This window comes from Dermochelys coriacea, chromosome 2, assembly GCF_009764565.3.
Source record: "Dermochelys coriacea isolate rDerCor1 chromosome 2, rDerCor1.pri.v4, whole genome shotgun sequence".
NCBI classification, from domain to species: domain Eukaryota; kingdom Metazoa; phylum Chordata; order Testudines; family Dermochelyidae; genus Dermochelys; species Dermochelys coriacea.
The window spans coordinates 2180755-2202079 of NC_050069.1; the positions used below are offsets into that span (position 1 = coordinate 2180755).

Here is a 21325-nt window from a genome sequence, read left to right on the forward strand (position 1 = left end):
AAGCCGGCAAGATGTAAGCCTCAGTGGGCTCTCCCCAGGCAAACTCCCTCTGTTCGCCGCTCAGCTGGTTCGCAGCTGACTGGCTATTTATAACAGTCAGGCCCACTCAGGGCTCACCTGGAACAAAGCTCTCCCAATTCACACTTTTCAAACAACCAATCAAGCACACTGTCAAACTATCCCCGCAACAGACACTCAGATATTCACCAACCCAGCCTCCCTAATGCAGCCCTTAGGGTACCTCCTCTCAGGCAGATCCCAGGCAAACTCCCTCTGTTAGCCTCTCTGCTGTTCTCTGCTCTGCTGATGCGGGGGGGCTGTGCCGATCGACGCTCCCCCGCCACGTGGCCTCTCACCTCTCTCCTCAGGCACCTCAAGCTGAACACGATCCCAGAGAGCCTGGCCTTTGGGAACGAGTGCGGGGACCTGCTGCTGGGTGTGGAGCAGCATCTGCACCGCATACACCACAGCAAGTACCTGCCCAGGCTGTTTCTCACCAAGGTACGGACCGAGCTTGGGCCCAACGCAGGGGACAGGGCAGCACAGGCTGGGCAGGGCCCTGTCACAGGTACACACGAACCAGGCTGCTCAGAGATACCTGCAACAGGGGCCTTCTCTGTGCACAATGTCTGCCCAGACTAGCCCTGTACCCGACCCTCCAACAATGCGCAGCGGTCGGACACAGTCTGCTGGGAGAGGCTGGGGCTGGAGTAGCGGGAGCACCCCCCATAGACAGTGCCCTGCCCCAGGCCTCACAGCACCCCCTGCTGGGAGAGGCAGGGGCTGGAGTAGCGGGAGCACCCCCCATAGACAGTGCCCTGCCCTACTCCTCACAGTGCCCCCTGCTGGGAGAGGCTGGGACTGGAGTAGCGGGAGCACCTCCCATTAGTCAGCGCCTTGCCCCACTCCTCACAGCACCCCCTGCTGGGAGAGGCAGGGGCTGGAGTAGCGGGAGCACCCCCAGAGACAGTGCCCTGCCCCACTCCTCACAGCACCCCCTGCTGGGAGAGGCTGGGGCTAGAGTAGCGGGAGCACCCCCCATAGACAGTGCCCTGCCCCACTCCTCACAGTGCCCCCTGCTGGGAGAGGCTGGGACTGGAGTAGCGGGAGCACCCCCAGAGACAGTGCCCTGCCCCACTCCTCACAGCACCCCCTGCTGGGAGAGGCAGGGGCTGGAGTAGCGGGAGCACCCCGCATAGACAGTGCCCTGCCCTACTCCTCACAGTGCCCCCTGCTGGGAGAGGCTGGGACTGGAGTAGCGGGAGCACCCCCCATTAGTCAGCGCCTTGCCCCACTCCTCACAGCACCCCCTGCTGGGAGAGGCAGGGGCTGGAGTAGCGGGAGCACCCCCCATAGACAGTGCCCTGCCCCACTCCTCACAGCACCCCCTGCTGGGAGAGGCAGGGCTGGAGTAGTGGGAGCACCCCCCATAGACAGTGCCCTGCCCTACTCCTCACAGTGCCCCCTGCTGGGAGAGGCTGGGACTGGAGTAGCGGGAGCACCCCCCAGAGACAGTGCCCTGCCCCACTCCTCACAGCACCCCCTGCTGGGAGAGGCTGGGGCTAGAGTAGCGGGAGCACCCCCCATAGACAGTGCCTTGCCCCACTCCTCACAGCACCCCCTGCTGGGAGAGGCAGGGGCTGGAGTAGCGGGAGCACCCCGCATAGACAGTGCCCTGCCCTACTCCTCACAGTGCCCCCTGCTGGGAGAGGCTGGGACTGGAGTAGCGGGAGCACCCCCCATAGACAATGCCCTGCCCCACTCCTCACAGCACCCCCTGCTGGGAGAGGCTGGGACTGGAGTAGCGGGAGCACCCCCCATTAGTCAGCGCCTTGCCCCACTCCTCACAGCACCCCCTGCTGGGAGAGGCAGGGGCTGGAGTAGCGGGAGCACCCCCCATAGACAGTGCCTTGCCCCACTCCTCACAGCACCCCCTGCTGGGAGAGGCAGGGGCTGGAGTAGCGGGAGCACCCCCCATAGACAGTGCCCTGCCCCACTCCTCACAGTGCCCCCTGCTGGGAAAGGCTGGGACTGCAGTAACTGGGGGTCCCTGGAGATGCAGTTAGACACTGAGTGGATGACGCGGGGGGACCAGTTCTCTTCCATCCATGCCATGTGTGCTGCCCTCCCCTAGGAGCCCCTGCCCCTCTGCAGCTGGCAAAACTCAGGGCCTCTTTCTCCTGCAGCTGCTGTGCATGAGCCTCCTAGACCCCGTGCAGGACGCTCCTTTCCCCATCAGCGAGGGCTCACTGCAGCCCCTTAACAAGGACGCCAGACAACGGTTGCTCCTGGACCCTCGTTCCCTCTCTGTCAAGTGAGTCCAGCCAGGGGTCTGCCCCACTGCCAGGCCAGGTGCTCCAAGCTCCTGCCAAGTACACGGCTCCACACTGCCATGGCCGGAGGACTTTCCCCCCACTCCCTGGGTGCGACCCCTCTGCCATGGCCAGAGAACCTCTCCGCCGGGGGCACCCATGCCGCCATGGCCGGAGGACCTCCCCCCCGGTGCACCCGCTTTGCCATGGCTGGAGAACCTCCCACCCCCCTGAGTGCACCCACACCGCCATGGACGGAGGACCTCCCCTCCCCCTCAGATGCACCCACTTTGCCATGGCCGGAGAACCTCCCCACCGTGAGTGCACCCTCTCCGCCATGGCAGGAGGATCCCCCCCAACACTCTCCCCCGCTGTGCTCCATGTTGTGGGCTCTGCAGGCTCCATCCCTCGTCCCCAGTGTCCTCAGGAGGAAGAGAAGTTTTCCGCCTGGACCGAGGGATTCTCTGCGGATGCAGAATGCACAGCCCCAGAGCTGGGTGTGGGGAGGGGTCGAGGGCAGTGGCTGCAGATCTGCCTAAGAGCAGTGTAATGGGGGGGCACCAGAGAGATACATGGGGGGAGTCCTCACCCAAAGGCAACTGTGGGCACACCCCACACACTCATGTGGTGACAGACGGACGTGGGGACAGACAGACAGATGGACATACCCACAAGTAGGGACAGATGGATGACCAGACACACATGGGACAGACAGACGGACACACGGACAGGCACACCTCCCCCGCACCCGACGTTCCTGACCCGTGTGGCCCTCGTTGGGGCAATGCTGGGCGGCCCACCGGCGGCCCTGGGTCATGTCTCTTGGCTCGGGCAGCCCTGTGGGCGGGCTCAGGGCAGCCAAGGGTCTGCTGCCCCAGGTGCGCTCAGGCAGGGGAGGGGACGTGTGGTGAGTGGGGTTGTTCTGAGATCCCTGAGGGACGCTGGTGCTAGTTTGCACCCGATGAGCCGTCTCTTGCTTCTGTGAGGGTTCAGGGCCACGTGTCTGGGGTTGCTGCCCTGGCCATGGTCGGCAAAAGCTGGTGGATGGCCTGGGGGCCGTGAGCCTGGTTGTTGACAGGCGTGTCCCTCTCTGCAGGCTGTGCATGCCGCTGCTCCCCTGGAAGCTCAAGAAGGATAAGGACTGCTCTTGGCTGCGCCAGGAGAAGGACGAGGTGACGCCTGATGGTGGGATGGCAAGCTGCTGGCGCTCCCTCCCCCAGCGCTGGTCCGGAGCACCTGAGTGATAGACCAAAGCACCAATCCCACTGGGCCAAAGCACTGGCACTGAGATTCTGCCCTGTCGGAGCTCGCTCGAGCAGGGATGAGGCGGGGGAGGCTGAGAGTTAGCCCCTGTTAGTCAGTGAGGACATGGACGGCCCCATGTTCCTCGACTTGCTGCCGGTGCTGGGCATGCTCACACCAGTGTCTCCATCCTGCCACTGCAGGGGCATGAAATCCAGGCACCAGACACTGGGCACCAGGCCCCCAGTGTGGGTCCTGACCTCAGACTGTGGGAAAGGGCTGGCACCAAGCCCTGAGCCACAGGCACCTCTGGCCCATGCGCAGCCTCTGGCCCTCCAGTCCCTGCACAGCCCCCGGATCTGGGCAGCCGTCTGCTGTTCCCAGCCCCCCACCACAATGGCTGCTGTCGTGGGTGGGCTCTGCTGCATGCCAGTGACTGCCTGGCAGCTGCAGACCCGCTTCCCAAGCCCTGCCACTTCCCCAGACAGTCGTTGGGCTCCTCAGCCTGCCTGGAACAACCGTGAGCCAAGGCCCCTTTGAACGTTGCAGGCCTGTGCCCAGCTGGCTGCGAGGGACCAGGATCTGCTCCTCATTCAGCAGGGGAAGCTCTCCGCTGCCAAGAAGCCCAGGCTGAACAAGAAGCTGCAGGACGAGGCCTTTGAACGCTACATGCACCTTGTCTACAGGCAGCTGCCGAGGATCCAGGTGACGGTGTGGATGGGGAGGGGGCTGGCAGCGGATGATGGGGCCTGGCCAGACGTGATCTGTGTTCTGGGATTAGCAGGAGCTCTGCCTAGGAAAGGGCTGGCTGGGGGGCTCTGAGACAGACATAGAACAGCGTGGGGGCAGGAACAACCCCATAGGTGGGACCCTCCTTCCAGATGATGTCATGGTGTCCTCTCGCACTGAGGAGACCTGTCCAGGGGAGGGAATCCCAAGTAGTAGGAAGATACCGGGAATAGCAATGGGGAAATCAATCATTAGAAATAAAGAGAACTGGGCTTGTGGTGACCGGGAGAACCACATGGTGACTTGCCTGCTGGGTGCAAAGATTGCAGGTCGCTCAGACTTATGTGCAATGCTGGGGAGGAGCCAGTGGTACATGTAGGTACCAGTGACATAGGGGAAGATGGGAGAGAGGTCCTGGAGGCCAAATGTAGGCAAGAGATTAAACTTTGGAACCTCCATGGTAGCATTAACTGAAATGCTTCCAGTTCCGCGCACAGGGCCAGTTTAACAGAACTGCAGGGTCTCAGTGCATGGATGAGATGATGGTGTAGGGCGGTGGGGTTTAGTGTTATTAGGAATTGGGGAACCTTTTGGGAAAGAAGGAGCCTGTACAGGAAGGATGGACTCCACCTAAACCAAACTGGAACCAGACTGCTGGCAAGAAAATTCAAAAGGTCAGAGGAGTTTTTAAACTAAGAGCGGAGGGAAAGCTGACAGGTGCAGAGGAGCACATGGTTTGGATAGACATTCCTTAGGGGAGGATTTATTAAAGGGGATACTCTGTAGCCTAGTAAAGAGGAGAGGATGGAACTTGATAAAGTACAGGGAGAAACTGAAGAGAAACAGTCAAATGAAAAAAAAGGCCCATTCAATTCCATCACATGAAGGCAGACAACTCAAAAGTGACAGATGTAATAAGTGCTTGTATACAAATGCTAGAAGACTAAATACTAAGATGGGTGAACCTGAGTGCCTTGTATTAAACAAGGCCTGGCAGAAACTTGGTGGAATATGGATAATCAATGGGACATGGTAATAGCAGGGTATAAATTATACAGGAATGACAGTCGGTTGTGCTCGTGGGGCACTGTATGTGAAAGAAAATTTAGAATCAAATGAAATAAAAATCTTAAATGAATCCATGTGTTCCATAGAATCTCTATGGATAGTAATTCCAGGCTCTAATAAGAATATAACAGTAGGAATCTATTATTGACCACCTGACCAGGACAATGACAGTGACGATGAAATGCTAAGGGAGATTAGAGAGGCTATCAAAATAAAGAACTCAATAGTAGTCGGGGATTTCAATTATCCCCATATGGACTGGGTACATGTCACCTCAGGATGAAATGCAGAGACAAAATTTCTCTATACTTTAAATGACTGCTTCTTGGAGCAATTGGTACAGGAACCCACAAGGGGAGAGGCAACTCTTGATCTAGTCCTGAGTGGAGCGCAGGATCTGGTCCAAGAGGTAATTATAACAGGACCACTTGGAAATAGTGACCATAATATAATAACATTTAACATTCCTGTGGTGGGAAGAACACTTCAACAGCCCAACACTGTGGCATTTAATTTCAGAAAGGGGAACTATGCAAAAATGAGGAGGTTAGTTAAACAGAAATTAAAAGGTACAGTGACTGGGGTGAAATCCCTGCAAACAGCATGGACATTTTTCAAAGACACCATAATAGAGGCTCAACTTAAATGTATACCCCAAATTAAAAAACACAGTAAAAGAACTAAAAAAGAGCCACCGTGGTTTAACAACTATGTAAAAGAAGCAGTGAGAGATAAAAAGGCATCTTTTAAAAAGTGGAAGTCAAATCCTAGTGAGATAAATAGAAAGGAGCATAAACACTGCCAAATTAAATGTGAAAACGTAATAAGAAAAGCCAAAAAGGAGTTTGAAGAACAGCTAGCCAAAAACTCAAAAGGTAATTGTCACAGAGTCCCCGGGCAATGCTCTGGAACTGCTCCCTACGAAGCCAGGCAGGACTCTGGTGAAGTCTCCTCTCTGTGAGCAGACTATCTTCAGGGCAAGAAGCTCACACAACTTCCACCTTCCTGGGTCTGACCTCGAAGCATTCAGCATCCCCTGCCCCTCCGTGCGCTTCCCCCAGCGAGTCCACCCAGGCAGGATTCTGGGGAAGCCAGAGGGTCCTGCACCCCAACTCCGCAGTCAGACGTGACTCTTAGTCAGCCAGTAAAACAGAGGTTTATTAGATGACAGGAACCCGGTCTAACACAGAGCTTGTATCAGAGTAGCAGCCGTGTTAGTCTGTATTCTCAAAAAGAAAAGGAGGACTTGTGGCACCGTAGAGACTAACAAATTTATTTGAGCATAAGCTTTCGTGAGCTACAGCTCACTTCATCGGATGCATTCGCTGGAAAATACAGTGTATTTTCCACCGAATGCATCTGATGAAGTGAGCTGTAACTCACGAAAGCTTATGCTCAAATAAATTTGTTAGTCTCTAAGGTGCCACAAGTCCTCCTTTTCTTTTTACATAGCTTGTAGGTGCAGGGAACAGGACTCCTCAGCCAGGTCCATTTTGGGGGGCAGTGAGCCAGACAACCACATAGAATCATAGAATCATAGAATATCAGGGTTGGAAGGGACCCCAGAAGGTCATCTAGTCCAACCCCCTGCTCAAAGCAGGACCAAGTCCCAGTTAAATCATCCCAGCTAGGGCTTTGTCAAGCCTGACCTTAAAAACCTCTAAGGAAGGAGATTCTACCACCTCCCTAGGTAACGCATTCCAGTGTTTCACCACTCTCTTAGTGAAAAAGTTTTTCCTAATATCCAATCTAAACCTCCCCCATTGCAACTTGAGACCATTACTCCTCGTTCTGTCATCTGCTACCATTGAGAACAGTCTAGAGCCATCCTCTTTGAAACCCCCTTTCAGGTAGTTGAAAGCAGCTATCAAATCCCCCCTCATTCTTCTCTTCTGCAGACTAAACAATCCCAGCTCCCTCAGCCTCTCCTCATAAGTCATGTGCTCTAGACCCCTAATCATTTTCGTTGCCCTTCGTTGTACTCTTTCCAATTTATCCACATCCTTCCTGTAGTGTGGGGCCCAAAACTGGACACAGTACTCCAGATGAGGCCTCACCAGTGTCGAATAGAGGGGAACGATCACGTCCCTCGATCTGCTCGCTATGCCCCTACTTATACAACCCAAAATGCCATTGGCCTTCTTGGCAACAAGGGCACACTGCTGACTCATATCCAGCTTCTCGTCCACTGTCACCCCTAGGTCCTTTTCCGCAGAACTGCTGCCGAGCCATTCGGTCCCTAGTCTGTAGCGGTGCATTGGATTCTTCCATCCTAAGTGCAGGACCCTGCACTTATCCTTATTGAACCTCATTAGATTTCTTTTGGCCCAATCTTCCAATTTGTCTAGGTCCTTCTGTATCCTATCCCTCCCCTCCAGCGTATCTACCACTCCTCCCAGTTTAGTATCATCCGCAAATTTGCTGAGAGTGCAATCCACACCATCCTCCAGATCATTTATGAAGATATTGAACAAAACGGGCCCCAGGACCGACCCCTGGGGCACTCCACTTGACACCGGCTGCCAACTAGACATGGAGCCATTGATCACTACCCGTTGAGCCCGACAATCTAGCCAGCTTTCTACCCACCTTATAGTGCATTCATCCAGCCCATACTTCCTTAACTTGCTGACAAGAATGCTGTGGGAGACCGTGTCAAAAGCTTTGCTAAAGTCAAGAAACAATACATCCACTGCTTTCCCTTCATCCACAGAACCAGTAATCTCATCATAAAAGGCGATTAGATTAGTCAGGCATGACCTTCCCTTGGTGAATCCATGCTGACTGTTCCTGATCACTTTCCTCTCCTCTAAGTGCTTCAGGATTGATTCTTTGAGGACCTGCTCCATGATTTTTCCAGGGACTGAGGTGAGGCTGACCGGCCTGTAGTTCCCAGGATCCTCCTTCTTCCCTTTTTTAAAGATGGGCACTACATTAGCCTTTTTCCAGTCATCCGGGACTTCCCCCGTTCGCCACGAGTTTTCAAAGATAATGGCCAAGGGCTCTGCAATCACAGCCGCCAATTCCTTCAGCACTCTCGGATGCAATTCGTCCGGCCCCATGGACTTGTGCACGTCCAGCTTTTCTAAATAGTCCCTAACCACCTCTATCTCTACAGAGGGCTGGCCATCTCTTCCCCATTTTGTGTTGCCCAGCACAGCAGTCTGGGAGCTGACCTTGTTAGTGAAAACAGAGGCAAAAAAAGCATTGAGTACATTAGCTTTTTCCACATCCTCTGTCACTAGCTTGCCTCCCTCATTCAGTAAGGGGCCCACACTTTCCTTGGCTTTCTTCTTGTTGCCAACATACCTGAAGAAACCCTTCTTGTTACTCTTGACATCTCTTGCTAGCTGCAGCTCCAGGTGCGATTTGGCCCTGATTTGGACATCTGCACTTCACTCCAGGTCCCCAGCCAGCCCAAACTGACTCACCCTCCAGCCCCTCCTCCTCTGGGCTTTGTCCCTTTCCCAGGCCAGGAGGGCACCGGATTCCTTTGTTCTCCAACCCTTTAGCTCTCACCTTGCAGGGGGGAAGGGCCCAGGCCATCAGTTGCCAGGAGACTGAGTGTCGGCCATTTATGTACCCTGGCCCTTTGCTCTGCAACAATTACACCCCCTTATCCCACCACCTAGATACTTAAGAAATGCCTAGGGGAAACTGAGGCACCCCTACAGTATTCAGAGGAAACATTAAGAACAGTTCCACTTCGTCCCAGTAATAACAAAATGTTTTTTTAAGTACATCAGAAGCAGGAAGCCTGCTAAACAACTAGTGGGGCCCCTGGACGATCGAGATACAAAAGGAGCACTTAAAGACGATAAAATCATCACAGAGAAACTAAATGAATTCTTTGCTTCAGTCTTCACGGCTGAGGATGTAAGGGAGATTCCCAAACCTGAGCTGTCTTTTGTAGGTGACAAATCTGAGGAATTGTCACTGGTTGAAGTGTCATTAGAGGAGGTTTTGGAATTAATTGAGAAACTTAACAGTAACAAGTCACCGGGACCAGATGGCATTCACCCACGAGTTCTGAAAGAACTCAAATGTGAAATTGTGGAACTATTAACTATGGTTTGTAACCTGTCCTTTAAATCAGCTACTGTACCCAATGACTAACAGATAAGATAGCTAATGTAACGCCAATATTTAAGAAGGGCTCTAGAGGTGATCCTGGCAATTACAGACTGGTAAGTCTAACGTCAGTAGCGGACAAATTAGTTGAAACAACATAAAAGAATAAAATTGTCAGACACATAGAAGAACATGAATTGTTGGGCAAAAGTCAACATGGTTTCTGTTAAGGGAGATCATGTCTTACTAATCTATTAGAGTTCTTTGAGGGGGTCAACAAATATGTGGACAAGGGAGGTCCAGTGGACATAGTATACTTAGATTTCCAGAAAGCCTTTGACAAGATCCCTCACCAAAGGCTCTTACATAAACTAAGTTGTCATGGGATAAGAGGGAAGAACCTTTCATAGATTGAGAACTGGTTAAAAGACAGGGAACAAAGGGTAGGAATAAATGGTAAAATTTCAGACTGGAGAGGGGTAACTACTGGTGTTCCCCAAGGGTCAGTCTGAGGACCAATCCTATTCAATTTATTCATAAATGATCTGGAGAAAGGGGTAAACAGCGAGGTGGCAAAGTTTGCAAATGATACTAAACTGCTCAAGATAGTTAAGACCAAAGCAGACTGTGAAGAACTTCAAAAAGAGCTTACAAAACTAAGTGACTGGGCAACAAAATGGCAAATGAAATTTAATGTGGATAAATGTAAAGTAATGCACATTGGAAAAAATAACCCCAACTATACATACAATATGATGGGGGCTAATTTAGCTACAACTAATCGGGAAAAAGATCTTGGAGTCATCGTGGATAGTTCTCTGAAGACGTCCACACAGTGTGCAAAAAGAAAAGGAGGACTTGTGGCACCTTAGAGACTAACAAATTTATTAGAGCATAAGCTTTCGTGAAGCTTACAGCTCACTTCATCGGATGTAATCGAGTGACCAAAGAGATTGAAGTGTTCTCCAACTGGTTTTTGAATGTTATAATTCTTGACGTCTGATTTGTGTCCATTTATTCTTTTACGTAGAGACTGTCCAGTTTGACCAATGTACATGGCAGAGGGGCATTGCTGGCATATGATGGCATATATCATATTGGTAGATGTGCAGGTGATCGAGCCTCTGATAGTGTGGCTGATGTGATTAGGCCCTATGATGGTGTCCCCTGAATACATATGTGGACACAGTTGGCAACGGGCTTTGTTGCAAGGATAGGTTCCTGGGTTAGTGGTTCTGTTGTGTGGTGTGTGGTTGCTGGTGAGTATTTGCTTCAAGTTGGGGGGCTGTCTGTAAGCAAGGACTGGCCTGTCTCCCAAGATCTGTGAGAGTGATGGGTCGCCTTCAGGATAGGTTGTAGATCCTTGATGATGTGTTGGAGAGGTTTTAGTTGGGGGCTGAAGGGGATGGCTAGTGGCATTCTGTTGTTTTCTTTATTGGGCCTGTCCTGTAGTAGGTGACTTCTGGGTACTCTTCTGGCTCTGTCAATCTGTTTCTTCACTTCAGCAGGTGGGTATTGTAGTTGTAGGAATGCATGATAGAGATCTTGTAGGTGTTTGTCTATGTCTGAGGGGTTGGAGCAAATGCGGTTGTATCGTAGAGCTTGGCTGTAGACAATGGATCATGTGGTGTGATCTGGATGAAAGCTGGAGGCATGTAGGTAGGAATAGCGGTCAGTAGGTGTTCGATATAGGGTGGTGTTTATGTGACCATCCCTTATTAGCACCGTAGTGTCCAGGAAGTGGATCTCTTGTGTGGACTCGTCCAGGCTGAGGTTGATGGTGGGATGGAAATTGTTGAAATCCTGGTGGAATTCCTCAAGGGCTTCTTTTCCATGGGTCCAGATGATGAAGATGTCATCAATGTAGTGCAAGTAGAGTAGGGGCATTAGGGGACGAGAGCTGAGGAAGTGTTGTTCTAAGTCAGCCATAAAAATGTTGACATACTGTGGGGCCATGCGGGTACCCATCGCAGTGCTGCTGATTTGAAGGTATACATTGTCACCAAATGTGAAGTAGTTATGGGTGAGGACAAAGTCACAAAGTTCAGCCACCAGGTTAGCCGTGACAGTATCGTGGATACTGTTCCTGACGGCTCGTAGCCCATCTTTGTGTGGAGTGTTGGTGTAGAGGCTTCTACATCCATAGTGGCCAGGAGGGTGTTTTCAGGAAGATCACCAATGGATTGTAGTTTCCTCAGGAAGTCAGTGGTGTCTCGAAGATAACTGGGAGTGCCCGTAGCATAGGGCCTGAGGAGGGAGTCTACATAGCCAGACAATCCTGCTGTCAGGGTGCCAATGCCTGAGATGATGGGACGTCCAAGATTTCCAGGTTTCTGGATCTTGGGTAGCAGATAGAATACTCCAGGTCGGGGCTCCACGGGTGTGTCTGTGCGGATTTGTTCTTGTGCTTTTTCAGGAAGTTTCTTGAGCAAATGGTGTAGTTCCTTTTGGTAACCCTCAGTGGTATCAGAGGGTAATGACTTGTAGAAAGTGGTGTTGGAGAGCTGCCTAGCAGCCTCCTGTTCATATTCCGACCTATTCATGATGACGACAACACCTCCTTTGTCAGCCTTTTTGATTATGATATCAGTTGTTTCTGAGGCTGTGGATGGCATTGTGTTCTGCACGGCTCAGGTTATGGGGCAAGTGATGCTGCTTTTCCACAATTTCAGCCCGTGCACATTGGCGGAAGCACCCTATGTAGAAGTCCAGTCTGTTGTTTCGACCTTCAGGAGGAGTCCACCCAGAATCCTTCTTTTTGTAGTGTTGGTATGAAGGTCTTTGTGGGTTAGTATGTTGTTCAGAGGTGTGTTGGAAATATTCCTTGAGTCGGAGACGTCGAAAATAGGGTTCTAGGTCACCACCGAACTGTATCATGTTCGTGGGGGTGGGGAGGCAGAAGGAGAGGCCCCGAGATAGGACAGATTCTTCTGCTGGACTAAGAGTATAGTTGGATAGATTAACAATATTGCTGGGTGGATTAAGGGAACCACTGTTGTGGCCCCTTGCTTACAGACAGCCCCCAACCTGAAGCAAATACTCACTAGTAACCACACACCACACAACAGAACCACTAACCCAGGAACCTATCCTTGCAACAAAGCCCATTGCCAACTGTGTCCACATATGTATTCAGGGGACTCCATCATAGGGCCTAATCACATCAGCCACACTATCAGAGGCTCCTTCACCTGCGCATCTACCAATGTGATATATGCCATCATGTGTCAGCAATGCCCCTCTGCCATGTACATTGGTCAAACTGGACAGTCTCTACGTAAAAGAATAAATGGACTCAAATCAGACATCAAGAATTATAACATTCAAAAACCAGTTGGAGAACACTTCAGTCTCTCTGGTCACTCGATTATAGACCTAAAAGTAGCAATTCTTCAACAAATAAACTTCAAAAACAGACTCCGAGAGAGACGGCTGAATTGGAATTAATTTGCAAACTGGATATAATTAACTTAGGCTTGAATAGAGACTGGGAATGGATGGGTCATTACACAAAGTAAAACTATTTCCCCTTGTTTATTCCCCCCACCCACCCCCCACTTGTCCTCAGACGTTCTTGTCAACTGCTGGAAATGGCCCACCTTGATTATCACTACAAAAGGTTCCCTCCCCTGCCTCTCCCCCCACTCTCCTGCTGGTAATAGCTCACCTTAAGTGATCACTCTCTTTACAGTGTGTATGGTAACACCCATTGTTTCATGTTCTCTATGTATATAGATCTCCCCAATGTATTTTCCAGCGAATGCATCCGATGAAGTGAGCTGTAGCTCACGAAAGCTTATGCTCAAATAAATCTGTTAGTCTCTAAGGTGCCACAAGTACTCCTTTTCTTTTAACTGTGGTCTGTAACCTCTCATTTAAATCAGCTTCTGTACTGGAGCATAGTTAATGTGATGCCAATTTTTAAAAAAGGCTCCAGAGGTGATCCCGGCAATTACAGGCCAGTAAGCCAAATTTGAGTAGTAGGCAAATTGGTTGAAACTATCGTCACGAACAGAATGATCAGACACACAGATGAACACGATTTGTTGGGGAAGAGGCAACATGATTTTTGTAAAGGGAAATCCTACCTCCCCAATCTACTAGAATTTTTTAAGGGGGTCAACAAGCATGTGGACAAGGGTGATCCAGCTCTTCAGCAAAGTAAGCTGTCATGGGATAAGAGGGAAGGTCCTCTCATGGATCAGCAGCTGGTTAAAAGACGGGAAACAAAGGGTAGGAATAAACGGTCAATTTTCTGAATGGAGAGAGGTATATAGTGGTGTCCCCCAGGGGCTGCTCTGGGCCCAGGCCTATTCAACATGTTCATAAATGATCTGGGAAAAGGGGTAAACAGGGAGGTGGCAAAATTTGCAGATGATACAAAACTACTCAAGATAGTTAAGTCCCAGGCAGACTGTGAAGAGCTACAAAAGGATCCCACAAAACTGGGTGACTGGGCAACAAAATGGCAGATGAAATACAATGTTGATAAATGCAAAGTAATGCACATTGGAAAACATCATCCCAACTCTACATATAGAATGATGGGGTCTAAATTAGCTGTTCCCACTCAAGAAAGATCTTGGAGTCATTGTGGAGAGTTCTCTGGAAACATCTGCTCATTGTGCAGCAGCAGTTAAACAAGTGGAAAGAATGTTAGGAACCATTAGGGAAGAGTCAGATAATAAGACAGAATATATCATAATGGTGCTATATAAATCCCTGGTATGCCCACATCTTGAATGCTGTGTGTAGGTCTATTCACCCCATCTCAAAAGATATATGAGAATATATATATGAGAATTGGAAAAGGTTCAGAAAAGGGCAACAAAAATAATTAGGGGTATGAAACAGATTCCATATGAATGGAGATTAAAGACTGGGACTTTTCAGCGTGGAAAAGAGACGACTAAGGGGGGATATGATACAGGTCTGTAAAATCATGACTGGGGTGGAGAAAAAGGCAGCAAGTTTAAAACAAGCTTGTTTGTATCAATGAGTCACGGGAGAGGCGACTCTGCTGGCCAAGGGGACAGTGTCCTGGTGCCCTCTCTGAACTGGTACCATTGTGATGGGCACACATGGGTTAGTGCACTTGTAGCTCCTATCGGGCTGGCCGGGGGAGGGGGATCTAGCTGGCTGGGGGGATCTGGCTGGCTAGCTGGGGAAGGGGGATCTATCTGGGTGGGTGGGGATCTGGCGGGATAGCAGGGGAAGGGGGATCTGGGTGGGTGGAAGATATCGTGGGCTACCAGGGAAAGGGGGATTTGGCTGTCGGGGGGGAGGAGGTGGCTCGATAGCAGTGGGAGGGGGATCTGGCTGTCTAGCTGGGGAAGCAGGATCTGGCTGGCTGGGGGGATCTGGCTGGTTGGGTGGGAGATCTGGCAGGCTAGCAGGGGAAGGGGGATCTGGGTGGTTGGGTGGGGGATCTAGCGGGCTAGCAGGGGAAGAGGGATCTGGCTGGGTGGGGGATCTGGTGGGCTAGCAGGGGAAGGGGGATCTGGCTGGGTGGGGGATCTGGTGGGCTAGCAGAGTAAGGCCCCCATGTGCCCACTGCCAGAGCCCTGTGTCAGGCCCTGCGGCGGCCCCACAGGAGAGCAGCTCAGCCAGGCCCGTGTGCTGATCCCCACCCTGTAGGAGGTGATAACGTGGCTCACAACGCAGCTCCCTTTGCTCCTGTCCCTTCCCCGCCAGGCCCTGGGCCCTGGCTGGGGGGTGCGTGGCCAGGTTGGGGAGTTTGCTGTGTCTCCCAGCCCATTACTCACTACGGGGCTGCCCTGGTGCTCAGCCTGGTCCCACCTGGTTGGAATGTCAGTTTGTCTGTCTCTGGGGACATTCCCGGGGGGATTCAGTGCTACAAAGCTGGAAGGTGTCGCCACGGACCCCAAACCCACCCACCCCGCCCCTCTCCGCTTGTCTGTCGGACAGTGACATCCCAGAGACGCCTGAGTCCCTTCCTTCCTCTCACCCTGGTACTCGCCTCCCTAGGGAGCAGCCTGGCCCGTAATGGAGCCCGTCTTTGGGGAACAGGCGTGGGGGGGCAGGCTGTGGGGCCGGGCCATTGTGTAGATGGCTGCAATACAGTGTCTGGCAGTGCCAGTGGGGCTGGGTGCGTCAGGCAGGGGCTGGCTGGGGTGTCGTGGCCGGGCGAGCGCTGGCAAGGGTGTGTGTAGCAGCCGGTCACGGGATCAGGAATAGACTCTGCTGGCCACGGGCCCAGGGCCCCACAGCCCACGCCAGCCAGTCGCCCCATTCTGGGCGGGTCGGACCCATCTCTGGCAGAGACCCGAGGGGCTGTCGCTTGGTTGCCTTCTGGGGCCTCCCTGAGTTGAAATGGATTGGGGGTGAGGGGGTGGCAGGAGGGCGGGTGTGTGTGGGGAAGGGATGAGGGGGTTGGGGTTTGTGTGTCTGTAGAGGGAGCGAGGGTGTGGGTGGGGCTGGGAGTGACGAGGGTGTGGAGCACGTGGGGGGTGGGGGGCAGGGTTAGGAGCATGTGTTTGCAGTGTGGGGGTGTGGGTGAGGTGGGTGAGGTGGGTGAGGGAAGTGGGGGTGAGGTGTTTGTGTGGGGGGTAGGGGTGTGGGTGTGTGAGAGAGGGGGGTAGGGGTATGTGGTGGGGAGGTAAGGGTGTGTGTGTGAGGGGGTAGGAGTGTGGGGGGGTAGGGGTGTGAGGGGGTAGGGGTGTGTGTGTGAGGAGTGTATGGGGGTAGGGGTGTGTGTGTGGCGGGGTAGGGGTGTGTGAGGGGGGAGAGGTGTGGGGGGTAGGGGTGTGTGTGAGGGGGTAGGGGAGAGGGTTGTGGAGGGGTAGGGCTGTGAGTGTGAGGGAGTAGGGATGTGAGTGTGATGGTGTGTGTGTGTGAGAGGATAGGGGTGTGTGTGAGGGGGTAGGGGTGTGAGGGTGATGGTGTGTGTGTGTGTGAGGGGGTAGGGGTGTGAGTGTAGGGGTATGGGGGGTAGGGGTGTGAAGGTGAGGGGTGTGAGTGTGAGGGGGGTAGGGGTGTGTGGGGGTAGGGGTGTGAATGTGAGGTGTGTTAAGGTGATGGATGTGAGTGTGAGGGGGTGTGTGTGAGGGGATAGGAGTGTGAAGGTGAGGGGTGTGTGTGAGGGGGTAGGGGTGTGAAGGTTAGGGATGTGGGGGGGTAGGGATGAGAAGGTGAGGGGTGTATGTGTGAGGGGGTAGGGGTGTGAAGGTGAGGGATGTGAGTGTGAGGGTTGTGTGTATGAGGGAGTAGGGGTGTGAAGGGTGTGTGGGGATAGGGATGTGGGGGGGTAGAGGTGTGAGTGTGGGGGGTAGGGGTATGAGTGTGAGGGATGTGTGGGGGGGTAGGGGTGTGGGGGGTAGGGGTGTGTGTGTGAGGTGGTAGGGGTGTGAGGGGTGTGTGTGTAGGGGTAGGTGTGTGAAGGTGAGGGAGGGGGGTGAGGTCCGGTCCAAGCACCATCCCCGAGCAGATGTCCCGTGGCTCCCCTGCTCTCTCTGCCCCCGTCTCCCCCTGGCCCCCCCATGGCTGTGCTGTGCACACACAACCCGTAACAAGCCCCACTGCACAAAGCTGCAGCTGCTCCCCAGAGCGCGGGCGGCTGCCGGGCGGTTTGGCCCCGTGGGCTCTGCCTGCCCTGCATTGGAAGCTCCTGCACTGGTGTCTGGCAGTGGTGCACCAGGCAGCCATGCAGATGAGCGCGTGGGACCCTGTGACGTGCACGGTGACACCGAGCTCCTTCGTCCCCCAGGCTCCCGTGGCAGATGGGGTTTGCCGAGAGGATGCCCTGGAGCCTCGCGCAGGCCGGGGCTCACGTTTAGCGCTTCCAACCCCCAGCGCTTCTAGAGGGCTGGAAGACTCCCTGCGCCGCACCTCGCTGGCAAGGATCCGGAGTCAGATATCCCAGGTAAGGGCTTGGATCGACGCCGAGCAGGCTCGGGCAAGGCAGCAGGTCTGCTGCCGGATCTGATCTCGCCTGGGAGTCGGGGGCACAACGGGCTGGCTGGGGGACAGGGGCTCTCTAGCCTCGCAGCTGGCAGGCTGGCTGGGGGGAAGAGAGAGCGGCCAGGCAGTTGTTGAGCTGCAGCCTCCCCTACTGCGGCCGTGGTACAGGTGCATGCGGTGGGGCGGGAACAGGAAGGAAGGAGAAAGGTGCAGATGCAGCCAGAGCAATGCAATAACTCTGCGTCTGGGTCCCCAAGGCTCGCCAGGAGGCCGCGGCAGCCAGTGAGAGCCAACACACCAGCAGCCACAGCCGGTCACCTTCACAGCAGATCACCAAAGTCAACGGCCTTGGCCCCTCTGCATCTCAGGTCAGCAGTCAGACGTCCAAGGTGAGCCCATGTAAGCTGAGCAAAGCCTGCTGGGGATCCCACTGCAAACACCTGCCCAGGGGTGGCTCTACCTATTTTGCCGCCCCAAGCAGTCACCGCCGAATTGCCACCGTGGCGGGAAGAGCAGCAGGGCTGCCGCCGAATTGGCGCTGCGGGACACGGACTGCCGCCCCATTCTCATTGCTGCCCTAAGCATTGGCTTGGAAAGCTGGTGCCTGCAGCTGGCCCTGCACCTGCCACCATGGTCCTGAAGACCCCCCAGGTCCTAGCTCAGTGGTTCTCAACCTGCGGCCCAGTCAGCACACAGCCGGTTCTGCTGGGGACAGACTGGCTCTTTAAGAGAACAGGTCTGCAGGTTATGACTGCTGACGAGTAGACTAGAACACGAATGGTGTGCAGGCCAGTGTAGTTCCCCAGGGGCGTGGCAGGATCTCCCGTGGGCAGTGATTACACAGAGGCTGTGCATCCTGGCCCTAGTCATCCGGGGGCGGTGATTGTGCCCAGCCTGGTTCCCCATGGGTGGTGGTTGCAGCCTGACTGCGTGGCCTGGCCCGGATCCCCCGTGGATGGTGGTTGCGGCCTGGCCGTGTGGCCTGGCCCGGTTCCCCCGTGGATGGTAGTGGCAGCCTGACCGCGTGGCCTGGCCCGGTTCCCCAGTGGATGGTGGCTGTGGCCCGGCCATGTGGCCTGGCCCAGTTCCCCTGGGCTGTGGTTTGCCGTGCCCCTGGAGAGCGAGCTGTTCTCTGATATGCTTTGTTTCCTTCTCTCGGGAGTTGCCCCATCTGCAAGTCCGCAGGCTGTCATCCGGCTTCCTGCCCAATTCGGTGGTGGTGCAGCAGTTCTGGAGTCAGGATGACATCGAGTCTTCGAGGGAATCGCTGCAGGCCACGTGGCTGGAAGTGCAACAGGTAGAGGGGTGCGGATGGTCCAAGAGAGAAAGCGCTATCCATAGGCAGAGCTCTCCTGACACCTCTCCCCAGCGCTCTGCCTCTCCTCGCTGTTTCTTAGAGGAGCCTCTCCCCTGGGCTCCGGTCTGGAGCCCCCGTTGTGTGTCCTGCTCTCCCTGAATCTCCTGGGGATTCCCTGCGCTGCAGTGCAGTGATCTGCAGGCTCCAGCAGGGAAACTGCTCCCTGCCTCTTGATCTGCTCCTCCCGCAGCCAGGCCCGCTGGGTGCTGGGACGGTGGCCTGGGCCCCACTGCAGGCAGGCCAGTGGTGCTGCCCTCTCCCAGCTGCGGGGCAGGCAGATGTTGCAGGCATGGGGGTTGCAGGCTGAGCCAGGAGACCTGCTCAATACACACAGCATAAAACCTACCCCCTTGCCGAGTGAGAGAATCTCCAGGCCTCCCCATCAGTGGAAGGAGCTGAGCTGCAGCCAGAGGCGTGGGCTGACTGAGGAGGAGCTTGGAGGAGCCTCTGCAAGGACCAGGGCAGAGGAATCAGGCGGGAGCCCAGCCTTGCTCCTGGAGAGTCGCTGTGGTCAGTGCTGGTCTCCACACTCCTGTCCCACTGCTCCGTCATCCCACCCCGGGGGCTTGGAATCAGGGCAGCCTCCCCGAGCAGAGCAAGGCCCCAGACTGGCCTGGCCATGGGCTGGGCTTACGGCGGGAGCCCCAGGGCCCTGCTTGTGTCCGAAGGTCAGAGTCACGAGAGCAGAGCAGTGAGTTCCTGCAATGACACTGTTCCCATGGCTCTTCCCACAAGTCTTCTGTCAGCTCACAGCCAGTTGCCCTCCTCGGGCCAGCATTATACCCTGGAGTAAGCCAGGGAGCACGGGTGTCACCCTACGCCCCACCCCGTGCCACTCACAGCCGGCTGCCCTCACTGGGCCAGCATTATACCCTGGGGTAAGCCAGGGAGCGCAGGTGTCATCTTATACCCACCTCATGCCACTCACAGCCGGCTGCCCTCCCCGGGCCAGCATAATACTCTGGGGTAAGCCAGGGAGTGCAGGTGTCATCTTACACCCACCCCGTGCCACTCACTGCCGGCTGCCCTCCCTGGCATTCAGACACTGGGAGATTCCACCTCTTGACTCTCAGACCGCCTGAGTTTCAAGCCCAGGGGGATGTGGGTGCAGGCAGAAAGGGGCAGCTCCTCCTCCTCCTCCTTGCTAGGGTCAGGTGGAGAGGGCAGGCCCCGAGCGTGGCAAGGAGCTGCAGGGCGCCGAGGAGGAAGAGGACGAGATGGCCAGGACAACGGCGATTCTAGAGAAGATATCCGTTTCCCTGCCTGTCCCCAAGTGGAAGGAGGTAACTTGCAGCAGTGTCTGCAGTGGGGGTCTGGGATCTGCCAGCTGGCCTCTCTGTGCCCAGATTGATCCCAGGGTGGTGTTACTGAGCTGGGATGTTTCCTCTTGAAAGCCACGTGCCCTGAGCATGCACCCTTTGCCATCTCTGGGGTAGCTGGTGAAAGACACGTGTTCAGGGAGAAGAGACACCGATGAAGTGGTGGAAGGGGAGCTGTGGGGAGCCGGTTTGGCTAGTGAAATGCTGCAGCAGGGCCAGCCCCAGTCAGTGAGGAAGCCCCATTGAGTTAGTCCGGTGTTCAGCGCTTCTCTTCCAGGAGTCTCTGGCAAGCAGGCGTGAAAGCACAGGAGCCTCTAGGCCACAGGTAAGTGCTTGTCCCTGCGTGGGCCTTTCACCCTCTCCCAGAGGCTGTGATGGAGCCTCTGCCACGAGCCCTCTTGGAGGAGCATTTCACTGCAGGGCTGGGCTCCCCGGCCCAGGGCATCGATGGACTCCTGCAGCCCGGCTCTGACAACTGTGTGTTTATTGGTGGGTTTACAGAGCTGCTCTGGAAAGACATGTGCTTTCTGGTCTCTCAGGCCATAATCTGGCCTGGTGTCTGCACTGTGCCATAATCTGGCCTCCTCACAGCTTGAGTCCTTCTCCCGGGCCAGCGCCTGGGGACTCTGCCACCAGAATTAACGAGCAGCCGAAGGCCCTGCCCAGCACGTCGGCATTGCAGAAAGCTGGGGGTCCCTATGTGATCTAGACAGGCTGCAAACGGCTCTCCAGAAAGGACTGGCTCATTTCTGTCACCTCGGCCTAGTCCCCTTCTCTGAGTACCTGGGACATTGGCCTTACCTCGGAGCCCAGTCACTGCCCGGCTGCTGGGAACTCAGCCCTGGCTCCAGCTGATGTTTTCCCCGCCCCTGCGTGCTCTGGCTGCATCATCCTGCCTCTCCACCTGGCCTGGCCTCCAGCAGGTCTCTGGGGTTCCCCGTGGATCTGGGTCTCCAGGCTTCCTCCCTTCGCTCTGCCTCCCTCAGGGGGTGTAAAGCTCCCCATTGCTGCCCAGTTCTGAAGCTCCTGTCACATCCCCTCTGCTGTGGCTGCGTGCCACCCTCGCGTTATGCCGTCTCCCTGTGCTGGTCCCCCAAATGCAGAGAGAGGCCCAGGGGGGACTCCTAATGCTGGCAGTGCTGCGTGTGACCCTGGTGCTGGGAGCCCCACTTGCTGTCTGTCCCCCACCTCATCCCACCTGGCTGCTCTTGCTTCTTGCCTATGATTTTCCATGGCCTCTTCACTGCCTTGCTGGGGCTTCTGGGGGCTTCGCTGCATCCCTGTGCACCACGGTGCGGGGACTTGGC

The 21325-nt window shown here is 54.8% G+C and overlaps 1 protein-coding gene across 1 annotated transcript in view; it reads left to right on the plus strand.

Moving 5' to 3' along the window:
* WDR97 (WD repeat domain 97) overlaps nucleotides 1-21325 on the plus strand; it is a 60926-nt gene that overhangs the window by 19144 nt on the left and 20457 nt on the right. The window contains exons 9-17 of the mRNA XM_043509849.1: nucleotides 369-501; nucleotides 2187-2314; nucleotides 3409-3484; nucleotides 4104-4259; nucleotides 17047-17304; nucleotides 17600-17731; nucleotides 18502-18639; nucleotides 19848-19982; nucleotides 20296-20347. Coding sequence (XP_043365784.1) covers nucleotides 369-501; nucleotides 2187-2314; nucleotides 3409-3484; nucleotides 4104-4259; nucleotides 17047-17304; nucleotides 17600-17731; nucleotides 18502-18639; nucleotides 19848-19982; nucleotides 20296-20347 — 1208 coding nt within the window. The remainder of the gene's footprint in view (nucleotides 1-368; nucleotides 502-2186; nucleotides 2315-3408; nucleotides 3485-4103; nucleotides 4260-17046; nucleotides 17305-17599; nucleotides 17732-18501; nucleotides 18640-19847; nucleotides 19983-20295; nucleotides 20348-21325) is intronic.